Genomic DNA, 21,209 nt, shown 5'->3' on the forward strand with positions numbered 1-21,209 from the left:
AAATGCTTACAGAGAGGAGATTGCAAGCCCCTTGATTTTTCCTTCTTTTCTGCTTCCTCTGTTCCCTTCTTTCTTTGTATCTTTCTTTTTCCAGAGCCTTTCTTTTTCTTTTTCTTCCTGTCTCCCAACCATTTATACCTAGAGTTTCCAACAGGTTCAACCCAGTTAATCACAAGCTAGAACCTATTCTCTAAACTCATGTCATTGTATTTATAGCCAGTACCACATTTGGGTGAGTAGAATGTCAAGACTGGAAGGGGCCTTAAAGGTCACCCATCCAGAAATGTGTCATTTTACAGATAAGGAAACTGAATACCACCAATGTAGGTACTCATTGACACAGTCACTAAGTGGTGCTCAGGGAGGACTAGCATCTCTGCTGTGAGGGCTTGCTCAGCCCTTTTCAGAGTTGCTCATCTACCTTTGGTGTCCACCTGATTCACCCAATTCTTACCTGTGGCTCCAAGAAGCCATAGCATGTGCTGTAGCCACACCCTGGTAAACCCTCTTGGCAGATGGGTTAAACCAGGTTGAGGGCAACTGACAGGCCTCAAACCTGTTGGTGAGTTAGGGGATGTCTACTCCAAACATGTGAAGACTTTCCTGGTGGAATGGGCAGATGAAAACAATTCGTTCCTATGTCCATGAAGGTGGCTGAAACAGGCACTTAGAGACTGGTCCAGAATGGAAGACAAGGTCATCCATTGCATGCTGGGCCATTGCCAATCATTCTGACTTCAGTGACTCTGGAAGAGAGAGTGAGGCTGACAACTATGTGCAACTCTGCTTCATTTAAATCCAATTCACAGGCAAGTCAAGACATTAACTATGATGTCATTGGTGAAAATGAAGGGAAGGCAACAAGTGGTGGATCTGGGATGTTGACAAGTGTCCTGATTGCCATCAAGACGCTCTTTCTCCTATCCCATGCTTCTCTCTCAATTGTTCCATCATTGTTTCATGTAGGTTAGGGTTTCTTTTTTTTCATCCCTGAGGTCAGAAACCATATTTTTTAATGTTTTTTTTCCTTTTTATACCTAGGGCCCTGTGCTGACCTCAACTAGGGATGAATGGAAAAAGCACTGAACTCAAAACTTCAGACTTCAGACTTTCCTCCAATACATACCATGCAGATCACTTAACCTCAATGAACCTCAGTTTCCTCAGCAATGCTTCAATATATCCATGACCGTTGAAACAGATACTCTCTCCGATGGTAAAGATGATAACATATTCTATACTTTTTCATCCAGTCAACTTGGGAACTCCTGTAAGGATCCACCCAGAATGCTGGAGAATTTCTTTTTTGGTCATTTAATATTATGTGTTTATCAGAATGTCATTTGGACTATGCTTTTGTCATCCTTCATAATCACTACAGGACTGGCCCACTTTCTTTTCCAATCACACATCTCTCATTTTTAAAAGCTACTTCTTGCTCACAGCTCTGTAGGTCACCCCGAATTTTGAATTTAAATAATTTTATTTTCCATGGTTTGTAGGTATATAGTTCCTTGGAAGAATACTAGTATCAAGTAGATAGATCATTTCTTTTTTTTTCTTTTCCTTTTTTTGGTGAGGCAATCAGGGTTAAGTGACTTGCCCAGGGTCACACAGCTAGTAAGTTTCAAGTGTCTGAGGCTGGATTTGAGTGATGGATCATTTCGAAGAGAAAAATTCCACAATTTTGAGTCCAGCTTATGGTTCATCTATAATATTTGTCTAAGATCCATATACTAATGGGCCCACTCAATGCACTATCTGTCCAACAACATATCATAATGTGGAATTGTCATCCACCTGATTTTTCTGGTGTGTATTGTTGTCATATTTTTTAATGCTTGAGGGTTTAGTTGATGAGGTTCTGTAGTGATCCTTTGTACAATCAGCACACTGTCCTCTATGAGCAGAATCATTCAAGAAACTCTATCTATAGGGAACCCATCTTCTATTTGGATTCTGTGCTGGAGATCCTCTATGACCATGGTAAACACCTTTGGCAGGCTTTCATTTCTACCTCTTTTATGCCTTTCTTGATACAGATTATGAAAAGATAATTGAAAAAAGATATCTCTGTTGCATCTAGCAATCTTGTATGATATTAACATATGTATAGGACACACCTTTTTGGAGGAAAAGACTTTAATTTTGTTCTACCTACTCAATTTTTTTTAAATAATCAACAACCATAGAATCTTGTATTTTCTGCTTCTTTCAGGCAATTGAATGAGAAATAAGATGTGGTCTGCTATAGAATGTCATTTGTGAAAACCTGTTAGCATTCTGGAAGACTTTAATACATGGTCTAAAAACTCATGATTGTTTTAAAAATATTTAATTTTATCCTTTTTAATTAACAAGGATTTTTTCCCCTGTGAAATGAAAGAAAAATACAATTTTCATGACAAATGTGCGTATTTAAGCAAACAAATTCCTGTGTTGGCTATTTCCAAAAAAAGTCTAATTCTGAATCTTGAATTGATCACTTCTCTGTCAAGTTGTGAGTAGCATGTTCAGTCCCCTGGAACACTAGTTGGTCATGACCAGAGTTCTTTAGTCTTTCAAAGTCATTTGTCTTTACAATGTTACTCTTATGCTTCTGGTTCTACTTGTTTTGCTCTGTATCAGTTCATCCATGTCTTCCTAGGTTTCTCTGAAATTGTCCTTCTCATCATTTGGTACAGAACAGTAGCATTCATTCATTCCTATACCATGCCTTTCCTCCACTGATGGGAACTCCTTAGTTTCCAGTTTATACTACCACAAAAAGAGCTGCTGTAAGTATTTTTGTACATATGTGTTCTTTTCCTTCAATCTCTTTGGAATTTAGGCCTAGTAATAGCATAATCAGATCAAAAAAATGGTGTGATTGTTATTACTCTCTACTGCCTTTCCCAGTATTCTATAGAAGAATAGAACTGAGCTCAGTGTGGAGGTAGATCTTCACAAGGCAATCTGTCATCAGGCCCATATTCAAAGTCTTCCCAGCTTGGCAGAACCTGCCGAAGCTTGTGCTCCATGGGCATTGCTTTCAATTCCTCATTTCAATCACAATTGTGTAATCATCACATTGTGATATTCAAGCTATTTTGGAGATTTTGAATCTGTGATGAATTTAATATGAAATGAACCATCTCAGATTTGGATATCCTAATTTAGCCACAGAACTCAGTGAAACCCTGGTCATATATGGGAGGTCTGGCTCATAAGGTGATTACCTCACACCTTGCTACAAAATCTGTCCAATTTCGCTTCTCAGATTACACAGCTATTTGGCCACCCTGTGCATATTGACGTCATAAAGGATATCTGCACTGAGCCCTTCTTCCTGGCCTGATGTTGAACTGAAGTTAATAAGGATGATGGGATTTTAATTCAACACAAAATTATAACTACATAGCTATACTGATTGCACTTTCTGTTATATCACAAATTCCAAATAGGAAATTTGCTTTTAAGATTGTAAAGAAGTTCCCCCCAAATCTGCTCTATCATGAAGTGAGTATGTTATAATATATTCTCAACAAGTTCTTTTTATTTTTTATTTTCATAACGGACCAGAGTATTGGACATAATATAGTGAATATTTGAATATTTCAAGGCTCAGTGAATTCATGTATGTGGAAACTCCCTCCATCCACATAGATCACAATCTCTTGCTGCTTTAGCAGACCATCTTATTGAGTTGCTATTGCTGAAAAAAAATCATCATGTGGTAGTGATAGTTTCAGGGGCCAATTAAAACTTACACATGAAAAAAGGCATAAAAATCCATGTAACATCAGTGACTTTTATAAAATGTTAGCACTAACTTTCAGGCAATATTTTATATTGTAGTTAACAGACTATTGCCCGGTGCAGCTAGATGGCTCAGTGATAGAGTGCTGACCCTGAAGTCAGGAAGACCCGAGCTAAAATCTGGCTTCAGACACATACTAGCTGTGTGACCTTGGGCAAGTCACTTAACCTCTATTTGCCTTAATCCAAAGGAGAAGGAAATTGCAAACCACTGCATTAACTCTGCCAAGAAAAACCCCATGGACTGTATAGTCCATAGGGTCATGAAGGGTCGGACATGACTGAGTGACTAAACAACAGACTATTGCCTAGAGAGATAGCATAGGGTAGTTGATAGTGAGCTGGTCCTGGGGTCAGGAAGATGTAGTTCAAAACTCACCTCTGACATATGCTTGTTGTATGATTCTGGGCAAAAATTAGTCTTCCAGTTTCCCCAGGAAACTCTCAAAAACCATTAAGTTGCAGACAAGTTACAGCTCTGTAATCATAGAGAGATTTTCCTTACTAAATGACCCCTATACCAGATTTGGACTGAAAACCCCAAACTAAACAAAACTATTGTCTACTGAAACCGATTCACTATACTACAAGCAATGGGATGGAAAAGAAATGCCAGGTAGAAAATTTTGTGCCTTGGTCTTGGAATGCCCTCCAACCCCCTTCCCCCCCATAATCTCTGTAGCCAAGACTTTCCTTCACTGAAGATGGCATAATAGGACCACACACACACACACACACACACACACACACGATTTGAAGATTTAGTCAGTCCAATACATTGTCCCCAATTCCCTTCTTTCAGACTACCCCCAGTTTTCAGGATTACATGCAATGCCACTGTGTAGAGGAACCAAGGAAGAAGGTCTAAAAAACATTGATGCAGTTTTTAAATCATGTTTTTTCCTTATTCTGTAACTTACATGACCTCTCTGTTAGATATAATGTATACACCCTCTGGTGGTCAATATAACATGGTTAATTCTCCTGAACATTAATTCATGTTCTGAAAGATGTAGAGGCCATAAATACACTTATATCTAAACATTTTTATAGGGTTGATCATTATGCTTTCCAGGCATATGCTAACCAAGTTTCATGCATACAATTTAGATCAGAGAAATGATATGAAAGCAAGACAAATCTTTCCAGCATGGACATTTAAGGAAAAAATAATCATTTAATGCACATGTGAACCACTTTAAACATATTCACCATGTCACAGCAACAAATAGTCAATCTGGTAATATAAATATGAATTTAAAATAGAAATCCTACTGTTAGTCTTGCCTACTATCTACCTGCCTAGGATTGAAACCCTCAAAGGGGTTACAGTATGAAAAATTGTGAGCTTTATTTCTCTAGACAGAAACATTGTGATGCAGTGGAAAGAGCTACAGATGTGAAGAAAAGCCTGAATCTCAGCCCTGCCGTTTACTATCTGTGACTTTAAGCAAGTCGCTTAACCTTTATGAGTCTGTTTCATCATCTATGATAGTGAGAGAATTGGACTAGAAGCCTTCTAAGGTCCCTTTCAGGTCTAAAGCTCTCCTTCTGGCTCATTTTCATGATTCTTGGCCTTTTCCAAAGGCTCAGTAGAGATAGTACTGGGGGATGGAGAAGAACAGACAATGGAGTAAATTATCAAAGAGCTGCACTTGGCCACAAGGTCATGTCTGAAATGGAAACATAATTGGATGTTTCTTGAAGAAAAAAAATTATGGAGAACTTAAATGTCAAAATCACACAGGATACACAGATTTCTCTGAGCTAGAAGGGATTAAGAAGTGCCATGACTCTGCTGAGACTACATAGTTTATCAAAGATTTCTTGAAGGGTCAAATCAAGAAGAATCTCTGTAAGTTGGCTGCCACTACACTTTACCTCATATAATCTGAACCCTAGAAAAGGAGATAGATTGCAACAAAGACCATCCAAATTTGTTCCCTTGTATTACCATATGCTCTGTTAAGGATATAGAGTATTTCTTTTGCAACAACTGCAAAGGGCAAGGACAGCGCTCAAAGACATTCTGAAGCTATGTGGACTGAATCCACAATGTGGGCCACAAGAGCCTGAGCTACTAGTGCCTGTGCATGGAACATGGGGGATCCCTGAGGCAGCCAATGGGTAAAAACAAATGGTGACCCAGTGGGCACTGAAGCTCACTAACACGGGAGAAGAGACCCAAGTCTCCTTGTCTGAGACTATTGACAGTGTCTAGCAGTTTTAGCAGTTGTACCAGAACAGGATTTGAAGACCAAGGGGTAATCTATTGAGGAGGCCAATAAGGCCTTTGAATACAACAGGAAGATTTTCAAGGAACTGGAGAAAGCTGCCTCCTTGATGGTCGAAGAATCCCAAGATGAAGAGCTCCTAGGTCATGAGGGAAAGGAGAAATGCATGAGTGACTCTTCAGTGATGTGAGACAAATGCCTGTGAAGGTAGTACTTATAAGCTCCCTGTGGGCTGGGAATGTCTTTGGCCTCTTTTTGTATCCCCAGTGCTTAGCACAGTGCATGACACACAGTAGATAGCTTACTAAATGTTTATGATTGGTTGATAGGAAACTGGGAATTTGGGGAGTCACAGTCATTAATTTGCACTATTAGGGTAACCTTTAGAGTACTGCAACAGGAATATTATTCTAGAATTAATATATTTCCCTGAGCACTTACGATTCTACCAGATTTTGCTCCATAGTGAGGTGGCCTTCAATTTACCGTCACTGGTCTCTGGTACTGGCTGATGGCCTGTTGCAGGGGTGGGGAACCTGTGACCCCAAGGCCACATGTGGCCTCTAGGTCCTCAAGTGTGGCTCTGACTGAATTCCAACTTCACAGAACAAATCATCTTAATAAAAGGATTTGTTCTGTAAAACTTGGACTCAGTCAAAGGGCTGCACCCAAGAACCTTGAAGGCTACATGTAGCCTTGAGGCCGCAGGTTCCCCACCCTTGGCTGATGGCTTGATACCTCCTATGAAGACGTTGGTTACCTCAGTAACCTCCAGGGATGATTCTAGTCAATACCCCCTACTCTCTTTGACAATCCAACTCTCACCATTCCTCCCAGACAGGACAAATCTTCAACAAAGATACAAATAAAGCAGAATTTGACTTCTCATAAGTTTATACTAAGAAAACAAAAACCAAAAAATGATGTTCTTTGAATAATACTATATGCTAATTTAAAATTTGTAAAGGTATTATTGTTTATTACAATTATTTCACTTGAAATAGTTTAACTTATTTAAATGAAATGAAATTCATAACATTATAATTCTTCCTAGCTGGCTTTAACATCAGAGGCCTTGATTGTCCATAAGGGGATGCACACACACATATACATAATATGTGTATGTATGTATGTATGTATGTATGTATACATACACACATATAGTAAACATTCAAAAACTGCATTGCCAAGAAATGCAAAATAACTAGCCAATATTTCTGTTGTGCACACACAAATATATTTTTAGTTCTTCCTACATTAGCCAATAGCAATACTATTTGGAAAGCTGTGCATACAACACTAGAATTCCTGATATTTGAAGATGTGTTTGTATGAGAAAATGTTACAATATTAAGTTCTTGTTGTTGCTACATAGCAACAGCTTTGCTAATCAACTTCATTCAAAACTGAGAAACAAATCAATACTTGCCAAGGGAGATAGGGCTAAATCAATTTTTTGAAAATAAACAAACCCTTAAACATTAAAAACTAATGAATAAAGTTTAAATCAATCTTTGTTGACAAATTTTAAATTGAAATGACAAACTAATCTTTTCAGGAAATTTGAAATTACTATATTAATATACATTTTCAATTTTATTTAACTGGGAAAATTCTGTCTATACCATAAACATATAACCAGTCCTTTAACATACTAAATTTGAAATGGGCAATTTAAATGTTCTAGTAAAATATGTTTCTTATTTACTAAATCACCTAGTTATGAAATATTGTGAAATGATGGCTTTAGCATTGCTGTGTGAATAGCTATTTTAAATATATTTTAGATAAAAATAATTATTTTAAAAAATTATAGTTTTAAAAATAATTAAAAATCCTATTTTTAAAAATCCTCAATAAGTGAAGTTAAATGATATAAAATACTTTGAGTTAGAGTGAAAATATGCTTACATGTTAAATACAATATTGAATCTTTGAAAATATAAGTGCTTTGGAAATTCAGTTCATCTTTAGATTACTTATAAGCAAATGAGAGCATCACCTGCAAAAACCTCTTAAAATGGTTAACACTTCCTCATGTTGAATCTTTAACTCAAAGAATATTACAATGTGTCCAAGTAGTCATAATAGAAACATTACAAATTCAAACTTGTGTTACAAAAACCAATATTGGTTAGCAAATACAATGTATATCTCAAATAAACAAGAAGTATTTTATTAAAGAGGATCAAACAATTTAAAGACTGATTTGGATAAAATCTGGTAGAATTTTAAGTGCTTAGGAAACACACTAATGTCAAAGTAATATTGTAACTGCAGTGCCCTAAAGTTTACCCTGATACTCCAGATAAATAACTGTGGCTCATAAACATCTAGTTTATTATTCATTCATTCATTCATTCATTCAACAAGCATTTACTAATTCCCTACTATGTGTCAGGCTATATACAAAGCACTGGGGAATACAAAAAGAGGCAAAGGACAGTCCCTGCCCTCAAGGCATTTATAATATATTGGGGAAGACAATACATAAACAAATATATACAAAGCAAACAATATACAGGATAGATAGGAAATAATTAATAGAGGGAAAGCACTAGAATTAAGAAGGGTTGGGAAAGGCTTTCTGTAAAAGATGGGATTTTTGTTGAGACTTAAAAGAGCCATGGAAGTCAGTAGGCAGAGTTCAGGAAGGAGAGAATGGGGGACAACCAGATAAAATGCCTGGTGTCTAGAGATAGAGTGTTTTGTTTCTAGAATGGCCAAGGGGCCAGTGTCAGGGAGTAAGGTATAACAAGACCAGAAAGGTAGGAGGAGGCTAGGTTATGAAATTATTTAAATGCCAAAGAGTATTTTATATTTGGTCCTGGAGGCAATGGAGTCAATGGAATTTACTGAGTAGAGGCATTAGACCTGTGCTTTAGGATGGATTGGAGTAGCAAGAGACTCAGGCAGGCAGACCCAACAGAAGGTTACTGCGATGACTACACATGTATAACCTGTATCCAGTTGTTTGCCTTCTCAGTGAGGGTGGGTGGGGAGGAAGGGAGAGAATTTGGAACTCAAAGTTTTAAAAACGAATGTTAAAAATTATTTTTACATGCAACTGAGAAATAAAATATACAGGCAATGGGGTATAGAAATCTATCCTGCCCTAAAGGAAGATAGAAGGAGCAGGGGATAAAAGGGGGGAGGTGATAGAAGGGAGGGCAGATTGGGGGAAGGGGTATTCAAAATGCATGCCATCTTGGGGTGGGAAGAGGGGAGAGATAGGGAGAAAATTTGGAACTCAAAATCTTGTGGAAGTGAATGTTGAAAACTAAAAATAAATAAACTAATCAAATAAAAAATGAGCTGGAGAAGGAAAAAAAATTTAAAAAAGGTTACTGTAATCAGTTATGAGTTGATGAGGGCCTTCATTAGAGTGGTGGCAATGTCAGAGAAGAGAAGGGGAATATATGAGATTCTGCAGAGGTGAAATCAACAGGCCTTGAGTCTATTGAGAAAAAGCAACAGGTGCACAGGAATTTAAATGCAAAATATATTCAAAGTAGGCACAAAGGAATTTTGGGGAAAGTGGGCACTAGCAGCTGGGAGATGGGGAAGGATAAGGAAAAGCTTCTTGTAGGAGTGGGCCCTTCAGCTGAGCTTTGAAGCAAAGCAGGGATTCTTTCTAGCAGGAAGTTCCCTGAAAGAGAGATGTCAACTCATGCATTTCTCTTCTCATGCTTTTCGTAGCAGCTAGTATAGAATTCTATAGACAAAAGTCCCTCCACACATATCATTTGCTGTGTAGTTGAATCATGCTATGGACAATACAGTTCAGCAAATCCATTATAGACCCAGTTCACACACATACAGTTTGCCAAATATTTCTTCTTAGATAAAATAGTATCTCACAACTTGATGAAAGCAGTTGATACTGGTCACATGTGTAAATTGTCTTTTAAACTTGAGAGAAATCCTGGTGAAGTGAATAAAGTGCTAGCAATCTCAAATTCAGCCTCTGACAATGTGACCTCAGGTAAATCACTTAACCTCTATGTCCCTTAGGTAACTATTACTGGCATAGGCAGTTATGATCTGCATTGATGGAGGGAGTTTCCCACAATTGTGTGATTTTAAAAGCAGCAACTAGACTCTTTGTTGTTATTCAGTCGTTTTCAGCCAAGTAGGACTCTTCATAACCCCATTTGGGTTTTTCTTGGCAAAGATACTGGAGCGGTTTGCTGTTTGCTTCTCTAGCTCAGGAGAATGATGAGGAAACTGAGGCAAACAAGGTTAAGTGCCTTGCCCAGGATCATACAGCTAGGAAGTATCAGAGGCCAGTTTTGAACTCAGGAAGATGAGTCTTCTTGACTCCAGGCCTGGTACTCTACGCATTGTGCCACCTAGCTTCCCAAGTATACTCTACCCACTTTATAATATTTCTAGCTTATTATTTTTATTTTTCAAATAGCAAGTATTTAATACTCTGTCCCTCCCATACCCTTCCTCACTGACTCATAAAGAAAACTTTAAAAATTTCTCAATACGTATATCTACATAATCCTTCAAAACAGATTCCCATGTTAACCATGTCTGAAAATACATGATTCTTTCTGCATTTTAAGTTTTCCACTTCTCTCTTAAAAGTGGGTGATATGTTTAATCTTCATTCTTTGAGACTGGTAGTTTATCATTACATTAATCAGAGTTCTAAAGTTTCTCAAAGTTATTTCTCTCTATAATGTTATTATTGTGTATACTGTTCTCCTAGTTCTGCTTACTTCACTCTCCATTAATTCATAAAGATCTTCCAAGTTTCCCCTGAAATTGTCCATTTCAATATTTCCTATGGCACAATAATATTCCATTATATTAATAAACCACAATTTGACTATTTCCCAACAGAATACCTCATTAGTTTCTAATTGTTGCTACTACAAAAAGGGCTGTTATAAATTATTTTGCACACACAGATCCATTTCCTCTTTGATTTCTTTAGGGGTAGAGACTCAGTAGTGTTGTAGCTAGGTCAAAGGGTGTGCACAATTTGGTAACTTTCTGGGCGTAGTTCCAGATTGCTTTCCAAAATGACTAGACATCTTACAATTTTATAAGGAACGACTAGACCAGAGAAGGTAAACATACTGCCTGAACCAGATTAAAATATGATTGAGAAAATGTTAACAAAATAAATAAAAATACAATGGGACATAAATAGTGTTAATATGTTGCAGGATACATTTTAGTGGGCCCCAGTTTCTGTTTGAATTTGACACCACTGAACTAGACTATTGTAAGATTTGTGAGGAATGTGATTTGTGAACCCTAAAGCGCTATGTAAATGTTATTATTTTCATATGTCTAATTAAAGCATCCTTTTTGTTGGACAATGTCTTCTTCTTTCTAGCCCTTGTGATAGGGCATCCTGTTTCCAGATCAGAAATGAGACTACCACCCACTGACAGTGACCCTGCCACTGTTTGAGCATTTGACTCAGAGAGCCAGAATACAGAAATGCTAGTGACCAGTACCATATCCACAGACATTAGCAATGACAACATTAACTCTAGTTTCCAGGTGGCCTGGTCAACACTGAACAGATGGCAATTTGACAATTAGCTAGAACTGTATGCCAGATTAGGGTACACAGGAATTTAGAGAAAGAGACTCATGGTATATTCAGTATGGTTTAGTGGAATAAGTATTGAATTATGGCTCAGAAGGTCTGGGTTCTCATTCCAGATTTGTTACTTTGTAGTCATCTAGCCTTGAGGAAAGTCACTTCCCTTCTCTGGGGCTTAGTTTGTTTCTGTTTAAAATGATGGCATTGACTAGGTTACTTTTCAGCTTTAACTATTATTCTCATCAAATATGAGAGTGTTACAGTAAGAGACAACAATGAAATATCAAAAAGGCAGCAACTTTTGAAGATTGAAAAAATATTTACATGAGTATATTACCTACTCACTTCTCTCTGCCTGTCCCAATGCTTAATTTAATTATGTGTAATGACTTTAAAAGATGCAGTAGAGTATTTGGGTGATGGTGGTGGTGTTTAAACTTATTTTTTCCAAGGTATTATAAACTTCCATGAACACATAGAAATTTTAGAAAAATAAACTTTGAATTTCTTTTCCACTGAACATGATGCCATTCCTCACTTTTTTCCCTTTTCTTTAGAATACTGTCCAACATGTGTCCTGACTGACACAATTCAAATCACACAAGATTAGGGTTATAGGAGAAATAAATAATCTGATGAGTGAATAAACATATATATATATATATATATATATGTATATATATATACACACACATATATGTGTATTATATATAGATATGTATATGCATATATATACATGATATACTAATCCATTAATTTACTGTATCTTACACATCTTTTTCATGATTTGAAATAATTGCTCTTTGTTTTAAAATGATGTCTGTAGGAAAGATTCTTAACCTTTACTATGTCAGGTATGCCTTTGGACATTTGGCAAAACCTATGAGCCCCTTCTCAGAATAGTTTTTAATGCATAAAATAAAATCTATAAGATTACAAAAGAAATAAATTATGCTGAAATAGTTAAAGCAATAGTTTTTTAAATTTGTGGATCTTAGGTCATGAAACCCTGGTCTAAGCAATACAAGGATCTAAGACATCTCCAAAGGCCTTGTGATGGAAAAGAAGAAAGAACTATGGAGTTTGAATGCAGATTGAAGCATACTATTTGCTATTTTTTTTCCTTCTGTCATGTTTTGTTTCTTCTTTCTGGTGGTTCCTCCTATTGGTTTTAATTCTTCCTTACAACATGACTAATGTGAAAATATGTTTAATAGGAATGTATATGTAGAGCCTATAACAGATTGCTTGCCATCTTGAGGAGGGAGGGGGAGAAAAATTTAAAGCTCAAAAAGCTTATGGAAGTGATTGTTGATAATTCTAAATAAATTTTTTAAAAAAGAAACCCTGATCTATTGGATCAAAAATTGAGCACTGGGTAATATTCACAGAATGTCGGAATTAGAAAGGGCCTCCACTGACTTCTGGTTCAGCCTACACCTGGACAAGAATCCCTTCTACAACACACTTGGCAAGTGATCAAATTCATTGAGAGTTTGCTAAGCACCTCAACTGAGTGAGAGACCCACTACTTCTGGACGCAAGCTAATTCCTCTTTTGAATAACTCTAGTTGTTAGGATTTTTAAAAATCAAATGTAAATTGGCCTCCCTGCAAGTTTCATACATTACTCCCAGTTCTGCCTTTTTAGTCCAAGGTGAACAAATCAAAGCCCTCTTCCATATGACAGCTCTCCAAATACTTGAAGACAAAGATCACGTCTTCCCCCAAGTCTTCCTTCTTTACTGAACCTACCCAGTTGCTTAAACTGATCTTTGTATGGCATGAGCTCAAGGCCCTTTACCATGCTGGTGGCTTTCCTCTGGGCATCCTCTATAATAAAGACTTTTTCATGAAGAAAAACATTTGTAAGATTGTAAGAAAATCATACCACATACAATAAAGGAGAAGCATGAGGGATATAACACCTTCCCTATGTGACTCTCATCCTGGTTCTATGCAAAAATATTTATCTAATTTTAAGAGACTACACACTTTCTAATATTGTACAAAAAGGAAAGAAATGCTTATGCTACAGGACTTTATGTCAGCTTTAGAATCTAGATATGGATCTAGAGTCTCTTTGTATTTATTGCAACCCCGTGTTTTTATAGATGAGGAAAATGTGGTCTAAAGATAGTAAATGCTTTCCCCAAGACCTCACAGCTAGTTTGAGGACTAGAATCCAGTTCTCTTGACTCTTAGTTTAGGTTCATGAGTCGTTTTTCAGTTCAGTGGGAGCTCTTCAAGCTGGAGAGAGGGAAACTTTTTTTTTAAACAATCAAGGTTAAGTGACTTCCCCAAGGTCACACAGCTAGTATTTGTCTGGAGTTGGATCTGAATTCAGGTCCTCCCGACTCCAGGGCTGGTGCTCTATCCACTGTACCACTTAGCTGCCCTGAGAGGGAAACTTTCTAGACACTGAATGGAGGCTTTGATTTCTCTGCTGTATAGATAAATATCAGACAGATGGCAAATTTAAAATGCCCAGAGATTCCTATCCTTAGAGCTTCTTATGGCTTCCTATATTTCTTGACTAGATGTGATTTCTTATTTGTTATATTTCAGGGGAACAAAGTGCAGTTCAAAAGGATAGGGTTAAGTACAAGTGAAGATAGATTTTAATTATAGATTTAAATTTGGGGGGGTTGAAGATTTGTTTTGATATCAGTGATTTAAAGTGAGCTATTCAATACTAAGGAGTAAGGGGAGGGAATCCAAACACACAGTATCTAAAACATTTGTCTATTCATGTTGGGTTATTTTTTTTTAATCTCTCCCCCTCTTTTTTTTTTTTTCCTAACTGTCAGAGCTGTCTGCCTTCAAACAAAAGGCCTGGCTCCTCCTCCTCAGCCCACCTATCTCTCCCCCCTCCCTTCTGTCTGCAGTGGATTAATGATGCTGAGTTGATTTGGCTTTCATTCTCATTTTATAGAGATTTGGTCCTGGAAATGACTTACAAAGAAAATGCTTATGTGATATTCTGGAAACAACTTGAAAATTGTAGAAAAGAGGGAAAGTGACTTAAAGGAACTGCAGGTACTGAAAAATGTGCAGCATTCATATGGTAGAGGATATCCACAGAGGGAAAGAAAAGAGAACTAAACAGAGGAAGATTTTTTAAAAACTGCAAAACTGGATAGAGAGATAGTATCAAAAAGGGGGAAATGAAGGGTTTTTCTGTTTGTTTTTACAGGAAAGGAACATGGCAAGTAGGGAACATTAAATTAAAAAAAATCCAACAGGAAGAGATTAGGAAAATTATAACTTTTTTTCAAATGTACCTTTTGACAGATCATCTCATACATCTTATGGATACTCCTTAATTAAGAAAGCCCTGTGGTAGGAGACAGCGCTACATAGACAAACAACCAAACAAAACCTACAGTAATTAATAGGGAAACACAAATGACTCGAGGATCAGTCTATTGTAGGAAAGTTTAAAGCTCCAGCTAGTGAAAAATACTCATCTTTGAGGGGGGAGGGAGGGTGTGAAAAAATGTCAAAGGAAATTAGATGTGACCCTGACCTACCTAGGTTAGCAAATTACTCTCCCATCCCAGAAACAGGATTCCTGTTTCCCTAGAGATAATTTGAGATCAAAACCCAGACCCTAAGCCCAAACACAGCTTCAGAGAAGCTCTAGTCACATCTTGGGAGCTTCAAGTCCAGTTCGGTCAGCCCAAAGCACTCTCTTATCTACGGGATTCCTCTCTGAATGAATCTACTGCCACCCATGCTCCCAGCCTTTGTGCAGGCCTCTTATCCTCCTTGAGCCAGGGAAGGACACCCAGATCCTCGACTCTTTCTCTTTAGAGTAATAGCTGATGTCTGCTCCTCCTCAAAACCCATTCAAAGAAAAGTCTGGGGATACCGAGGCCAGATACTGAGTCCATTTTCTCTGTCTCTGTCTCTCTGTCTCTCTCTCTCTTCACCTCTCTCCTTCTCTCTCTCTCTTTCTCTCCCTCTTTCCCCCCTCACCTCTCTCCTTCCCTCTCTTCCCTTCCCTCCCCTCCTTCTTTCTCACCCTTCCTCTCTCCCACTTCTCCTTCCTCCCTCATTCTTTCCCTCCCTCCTTCTCTCTGTCTGTCTGTCTGTCTGTCTGTCTGTCTGTCTGTCTCTCTCTCTCTCTCTCTCTCTCTCTCTCCCTCTTCCCTCTCTCCCCTTCCCTCCTTCTCCCTCTCCCTCCTTCTTTCTCACCCTTCCTCCCTCCCACTTCTCTTCCCTCTCTCCCTCGTTCTTTCCCTCCCTCCCTCCTTTCTTTCTCTCTCTCTGTTTCTCCCACACACAAACTACGAGGCAAGCTTGTGTGTGTGCATCTTCCTTCTTAGAGTAGAGGAGAACCTCCCCATCCTTCCTAACACACACACACACACACACACACACACACACACACACACACACACACACACACACACACACAGAGGGATGCCCGGTTACCATGGGAACACGCACAGGCTGCAGCCTGGGAGGCGGGGATGTAGGGAGTGAAGCTGCTGCTAATCAAGTGGGACAGCAAGATGGCGTCTCGGAGACTGCAGGATGCGGAGTGAGCGGCAGGAGGAGAGTGAGCCGGCCCCAGTCATTGCCATGCCCCGCGCCCTCCCCCCGCCGCCGCCGCCGCCGCTGCTCCTCCTCTTGCCCTCCCATTGATTGCACGGCGGGGCAGCAGCCCAGCTTTCCCCGAGCAGCCTGCCAGGTACCGAAACGCACCCACACTCAGTGTAGGCAGTAAGCCGATGAAAGCGACAAGTGCTTGTCGGGCATCTCTCACTCTCTCTCTCTCTCTCTCTCTCTCTCTCTCTCTCTCTCTCTCTCTCTCTCTCTCTCTCTCTCTCTCTCTCTCTCTCTCTCTCTCTCTCTCTTTTTATGAGCCTGACAATAACGGATAAATAACTTTTTCTTGCAGCATCTCTCCCCTTCCCTCCTCACCACCACTACCCTCCCCCCCCCCCCACCCCACCACCGTCTTCCCCGACCCCAGCCCCTCCTGCACCCCACTTCCTCTGAGGTGTGAGAGCTCTAAGCCAATGCAGTGATATCTGGCCAGTCCTGGGAGTAGACTCGCGAGCAAGACGGCAGCGGCTCCGAAATGGCCCTAACCTTGTTTGGTAAGTGAAAGCACCTTTCCCCCTCCAGCCCAGGTGGGCTCAGCGCTCCGGGAGCGGATAGAGGTCGGGGTGACCGGGCGGGCTGGGAGAGTGGGGAGCCCTCTGAGCAGTACGGGCTGCGCAGGGGTCTCCGCTGGGGAGTCGGGAGAGCGCTGCGGCCGCTGGGCCACTGGGGGCTGGCCACCTACAGCCGACTGCTCTCGCCCTCTCTCTCCCCTCGCCCATTGTTTCTTCTCCAGCCTCAGTCGATGGGCGTGTGCTCCTCCAGCTAATTTCTGGGCTGCAAAGCTAATAGCTTTGTATCATTGCAAAGGTCTTTTAGCTTTTGCTGGGCTCTTGGACGCTTTGTAAATGCACAAACTGACTAACTTGGGACCGAAGTTAGCCAGTGGTTTTCGAAAGCTGCTTTTCCCGCAAGTCGATAAAATAAAAACCCGCCGGGAAGTTTATTTATTCTAACAAGCTGTCTGTTCCTCCAAACTTCCCTAGGATTGCCAGATGCATGTGTTGCTTCCTGTCGGGTCGGGGGTTGTGGGTTGTGTACGTGTGTCTCTCTGTGTGAGTGGAAGGGGGCGGGGGGAGTGTCTGATTGTTTTGATTTCTAGGTTCTTTCATAAGCAGCAGTAACTAGTTTAAAATTATTTGGATTTTGAAAAATCTGTAAAAATCGGCACTCTACATGAATAGGCAGGAGAAAGTTGGTCAATGAAAAATGATTCTCCGAGTCTCTGGAGGCTATCTTTGCTCAGAAGTATGGAAAGAAAGAAATGTTATTTCTATGATGTAATTACATTACTACAAAAATCGCTCGGTGCTATCAGGTGTCTTGTCTAAGAGTCTGCAATGGATGGATTTGAAAGAAACAACATTGAAAACTGTAAGAATAGGTTCCTTTTTTAATACATCCACTACAGTATGCTACATGCATACCTCACTTTTCCATAATTCAACACGTGAAAATCCTGATTAAAAAAACAAAAAACAAAAAACTAGGGAGTGCTTGTTCTCCTTATAAAATAATTTCCCATAGGATTACAATAGTGACCTCCGCTGGTGAATTTAAAATAATTAACTTAGAAAAATCTGACTTACAGTTTTTCAGATAGTAAGAGACACTGTTATGAATATCTGAGAGATATGTTACTAAGTTACAGATGATACTAGGTCTCCTGTTAAGTTGAGTTATAGTCATCCATTCTGGGATGTTTTCATGCAGATAGTCCAAAGTGAAATAAAAATCATGTCCATAATTTAAATTGCAGACCATTTAGAAGAAGCCTTTTAAGTTGGCATTTTCCAAAGATGCTTTTTGCTGATTTATCTTGATGGAAAGATATTCATTCTGTATACAAACCTTAGCAACTCATTTAAAAATAAGTTTACTACAAAGGAACATTTCAGTAATTCAACCATGTGCTTTTTAAAATAAAAAGTTTTTAAAAATTATCATTTTGGTTCATTAATATTTTCTCATAGAAGAGATTATTTATCTATATTCTGTAGTGACAAGATGCTATCCAAAGTGAAGTCTGGTAGAGACTAATTTAGTTTCAACACCAGATTTCAACAAAATTTCATTTTAGTTCCTAAAGATATGTTTGTTTCTGTCTTTGGTAAGGCAAGCCAAATATAGGTGAGCTTTTCCTCAAGAATATTGCAAGTTACATGTGGATATATAGAGTGTTTTAAAATGATACATAAAAGATTAGGAAGGCTATAGCATCAAAATTGCCATAGCTTAAAATCTTTTCAAGAAAGAAGAATGTTCTTCTAAAAGATGCAATAGAAAATGGATTTTGTTTTGTCTTTACTACAGATCCACTTGTTGGCCATCTACAAAATTATTTAACTCTTGTGTATCTTGTGTCTTTATAGTGAAGATAATAATACTAGTATTTACCAATGTAGCATTTTAGAGCTGAAAAGAAATTGCTTAACTCTTGTGTATCTTGTGTCTTTATAGTGAAGATAATAATACCAGTGTTTACCAACATAGTGTTTTAGAGCTGAAAAGAACTATAGGAATCATCTGGTCCAAACACCTCACTGTTCAGATGAAGAAACAGACCCAGATCAAAGTAACTTGCCTGAGGTCTCAAAAGCTGCATTGATAAGCAGTGTCCAAGACTAGGAAGGAAAGAAACAAGTATTTGTTAAGTGTCAGTATTCCAGGCACTATGCTAAGTGTTTTTACAAATAATATCTGAGTTTATTCTCATAACCCTGAGAGGCAGGAGCTATTATTATCCCTATTTTACAGTTGAAGAAAATGAGGCAAAAAGAAGTTAAGGGACTTGCCCAGGGTCACACACCTAGTAAGTATATGAAACTGGATTTGAACTCATGGGCTTCCTGACTGTAGGCCCAGCATTCTGTCCCAAACAGCACCAAGGGAGATGATAGTTCTACTAAATTCTGCTCTTGCCATGTTTTGGGAAAGTCATTGTTAAACTAGAGGCTTCATGGTTCTTTTCAGTCCTAAATTTATGATTCTATGAATACCTAGAGGAAGGCAATTAGGATAGTGAAAGTTCTCAAGATTATAGCATGTAAGGATTGGTTGAAAGAATTGGAGAGGTTTAGATTGGAAAGGGGGCAGCGAGGTGGTGAAGTGGATAGAGCACTGGGCTTGCAGTCAAGAAGACTCATTTTCCTGAGTTCAAATCTGGCCTCATATATGTACTAAGCTGTATGACCCAGGGCAAGTCACTTAACCATTTTTTTGCCTCAGTTTCCTCATCTGTAAAATGAGCTGGAGAAGTAAATGGCAAACCACTCCAGTATCTTTGTCAAGAAAACCCCAAACGGGCTCACAAAGAATTGGACACCACTGAACAACAATAGACTGGAAAGGAGAATTAGGAGGAAGGGAGAATGATAACCATCTTCAAGTATTTGAAAAGCTGTCATGTGGAAGAGAGATCACACCTAGAGTTGTTATGCTAAGCCCCAGAGGGCAGAACCAGCCACAGGGAGAGGAAGTGGCACAGAGGCACATGGGTGCTAGATGGAAAGAAAAAAATCCCTAAAAATTTCCAGCTATCAAAAAATGGAAGTGATTCCCAAGGAATGACTAGATTCATTTTCACTAGAGGGAGATCTTTAACAAAGGCTGGACTCCCATTTGTCAAGTATGTTATACCAGGAATTCTTGTTCAGGTATGGGTTGGATTAGATGCACTCTGAGGCCCCTTCCTACTCCAACATTCTATTATTCAATCACTTAGCTAGTTAGTGCTTGAATTGGGACTTTCACTCAAGTCTTCTAACCCCCCAAAGAGTTGGCTTTCTTCTGTACCAGACTACCAAGGGACTGTGTGATAATCAGCTGGATAAAGTTATGTGAGCACCTGAGTGGAAAGAGCTATATAAGTATAAATTGTCAATAAATCACATAGATCTTTTAAGTTAGCAACTTAAGGTTGCTAAGTCACAGGGAATTGGCTAAGGCCGAAAGAGGCTAAGTGACTTGACCAGGTTCATGCAACTAGTAAACCACAGAAACTGGCCTTTGGAAGTAGGTGTTCCTACTTCCACATCCAGCACTAGAGCTACTTAACCATGCTAACTTTTTCTTGCTTAGAATGCACAAAAATGCGTGTCTTTTCAAAGTTCTGGAGAAATAGCCAAGTATATCTATTTTTCTACAACTTTTAAAGTCTCTTAGATTCCAAATTACCTAAATGTGTGGATGGATGATTTTTAACATCAGTGAGTTAGGAAAAAAAAGTACTTCCCAGAATTCCAGTTATCTGTCTGAAGTCCTTTTCAGAACAAGTAGTACAAAATTAAATGTATGGCTTCCACACAGGCTTCGATGTTATAATTCAGCCAGCAAATGAATCTATGCTATATGTAGAGGTGGAATGAACCTACAGAGGTCTTCTACTTTTGTTGTTATTCAGTTACTTTCAGTGGTATCTGACTCTTTATTACCTCATTTGGGGCTTTCTTGGCAAAGATACTTGGAGTGGTTTGCCATTTCCTCTAGCTCATTTTACAGATGGGAACACTGAGGCAGACAGGATTAAGTGACTTGCCCAAGGTCACTTTAGAACATTTTAAATCTGCCTCAGTGGGCTCCTTGAATGGTCACTAAACTAGCTGGGTTAGATGCCAGAGAATCCTGCCGGGTGAGGGTTTCAGAGTTTTGATATACATTATTTTCAGATCCGGACATTATGAACTCCACTCTCCCATTTCACAGATGAGAGAACTAAGACCAAGAGGAGTGAAGTCACTTGTCCAAGGTCAAACAGCTAGTTAGTAGCAGGACTGGGAGTCAAATTTCCATCTCTTTTAAAAAATGTCTTATTCATGTTTTTGGTTTTTATGTCACAATCACTTATATTTTCCTCCTTCCAACTGAACCTCCCTTTATAACTAAGAGATAACAGTTAAGTAAAAATAACCAGTGTAGTGAGTGACCTCCTCTGACAGTGTAGGCAACATTGTGCCCTCCTAGGTGCCAGGACCTATGCTGAGAAAAGGGAGG

General features: G+C 38.9%; 2 protein-coding genes and 1 long non-coding RNA gene across 3 annotated transcripts in view; 2 read left to right on the plus strand and 1 right to left on the minus strand.

Annotated features, from left to right (window-relative positions):
- Window positions 1-459: 459 nt before the first annotated feature.
- On the minus strand, window positions 460-16,145 carry LOC144454549 (uncharacterized). The gene is made up of 3 exons (XR_013483041.1): window positions 16,059-16,145; window positions 4,178-4,276; window positions 460-746 (listed from the first exon to the last, which is right to left on the minus strand). It is a non-coding gene; the product is annotated as an uncharacterized LOC144454549 (long non-coding RNA).
- On the plus strand, window positions 15,255-16,620 carry LOC144454548 (uncharacterized). Its single transcript, XM_078146963.1, has 2 exons — window positions 15,255-16,302; window positions 16,513-16,620. The coding sequence occupies exons 1-2, from the start codon at window positions 16,045-16,047 to the stop codon at window positions 16,618-16,620; spliced, it is 366 nt and encodes a 121-aa protein (XP_078003089.1). The 5' UTR covers window positions 15,255-16,044.
- Window positions 16,605-21,209, plus strand: part of CHN1 (chimerin 1) — a 278,669-nt gene continuing 274,064 nt past the window's right edge. The window contains exon 1 of the mRNA XM_020991013.2: window positions 16,605-16,714. Coding sequence (XP_020846672.1) covers window positions 16,696-16,714 — 19 coding nt within the window. The 5' untranslated portion in view covers window positions 16,605-16,695. The remainder of the gene's footprint in view (window positions 16,715-21,209) is intronic.

This window comes from Phascolarctos cinereus, unplaced genomic scaffold (genome assembly GCF_003287225.1).
Source record: "Phascolarctos cinereus isolate Bilbo 61053 unplaced genomic scaffold, phaCin_HiC Scaffold_726;HRSCAF=1367, whole genome shotgun sequence".
Classification (NCBI taxonomy): Eukaryota; Metazoa; Chordata; class Mammalia; order Diprotodontia; family Phascolarctidae; genus Phascolarctos; species Phascolarctos cinereus.

What these genes read in the sequence shown, in the direction of transcription:
- LOC144454548 (XM_078146963.1), top strand. Translation starts at nt 16,045, where the DNA reads ATGGGAACACGCACAGGCTGCAGCCTGGGAGGCGGGGATGTAGGGAGT. An exon ending in TTCCCCGAGCAGCCTGCCAG is followed by an intron (nt 16,303 to 16,512) that starts GTACCGAAACGC and finishes TTTTTCTTGCAG; the next exon opens with CATCTCTCCCCTTCCCTCCT.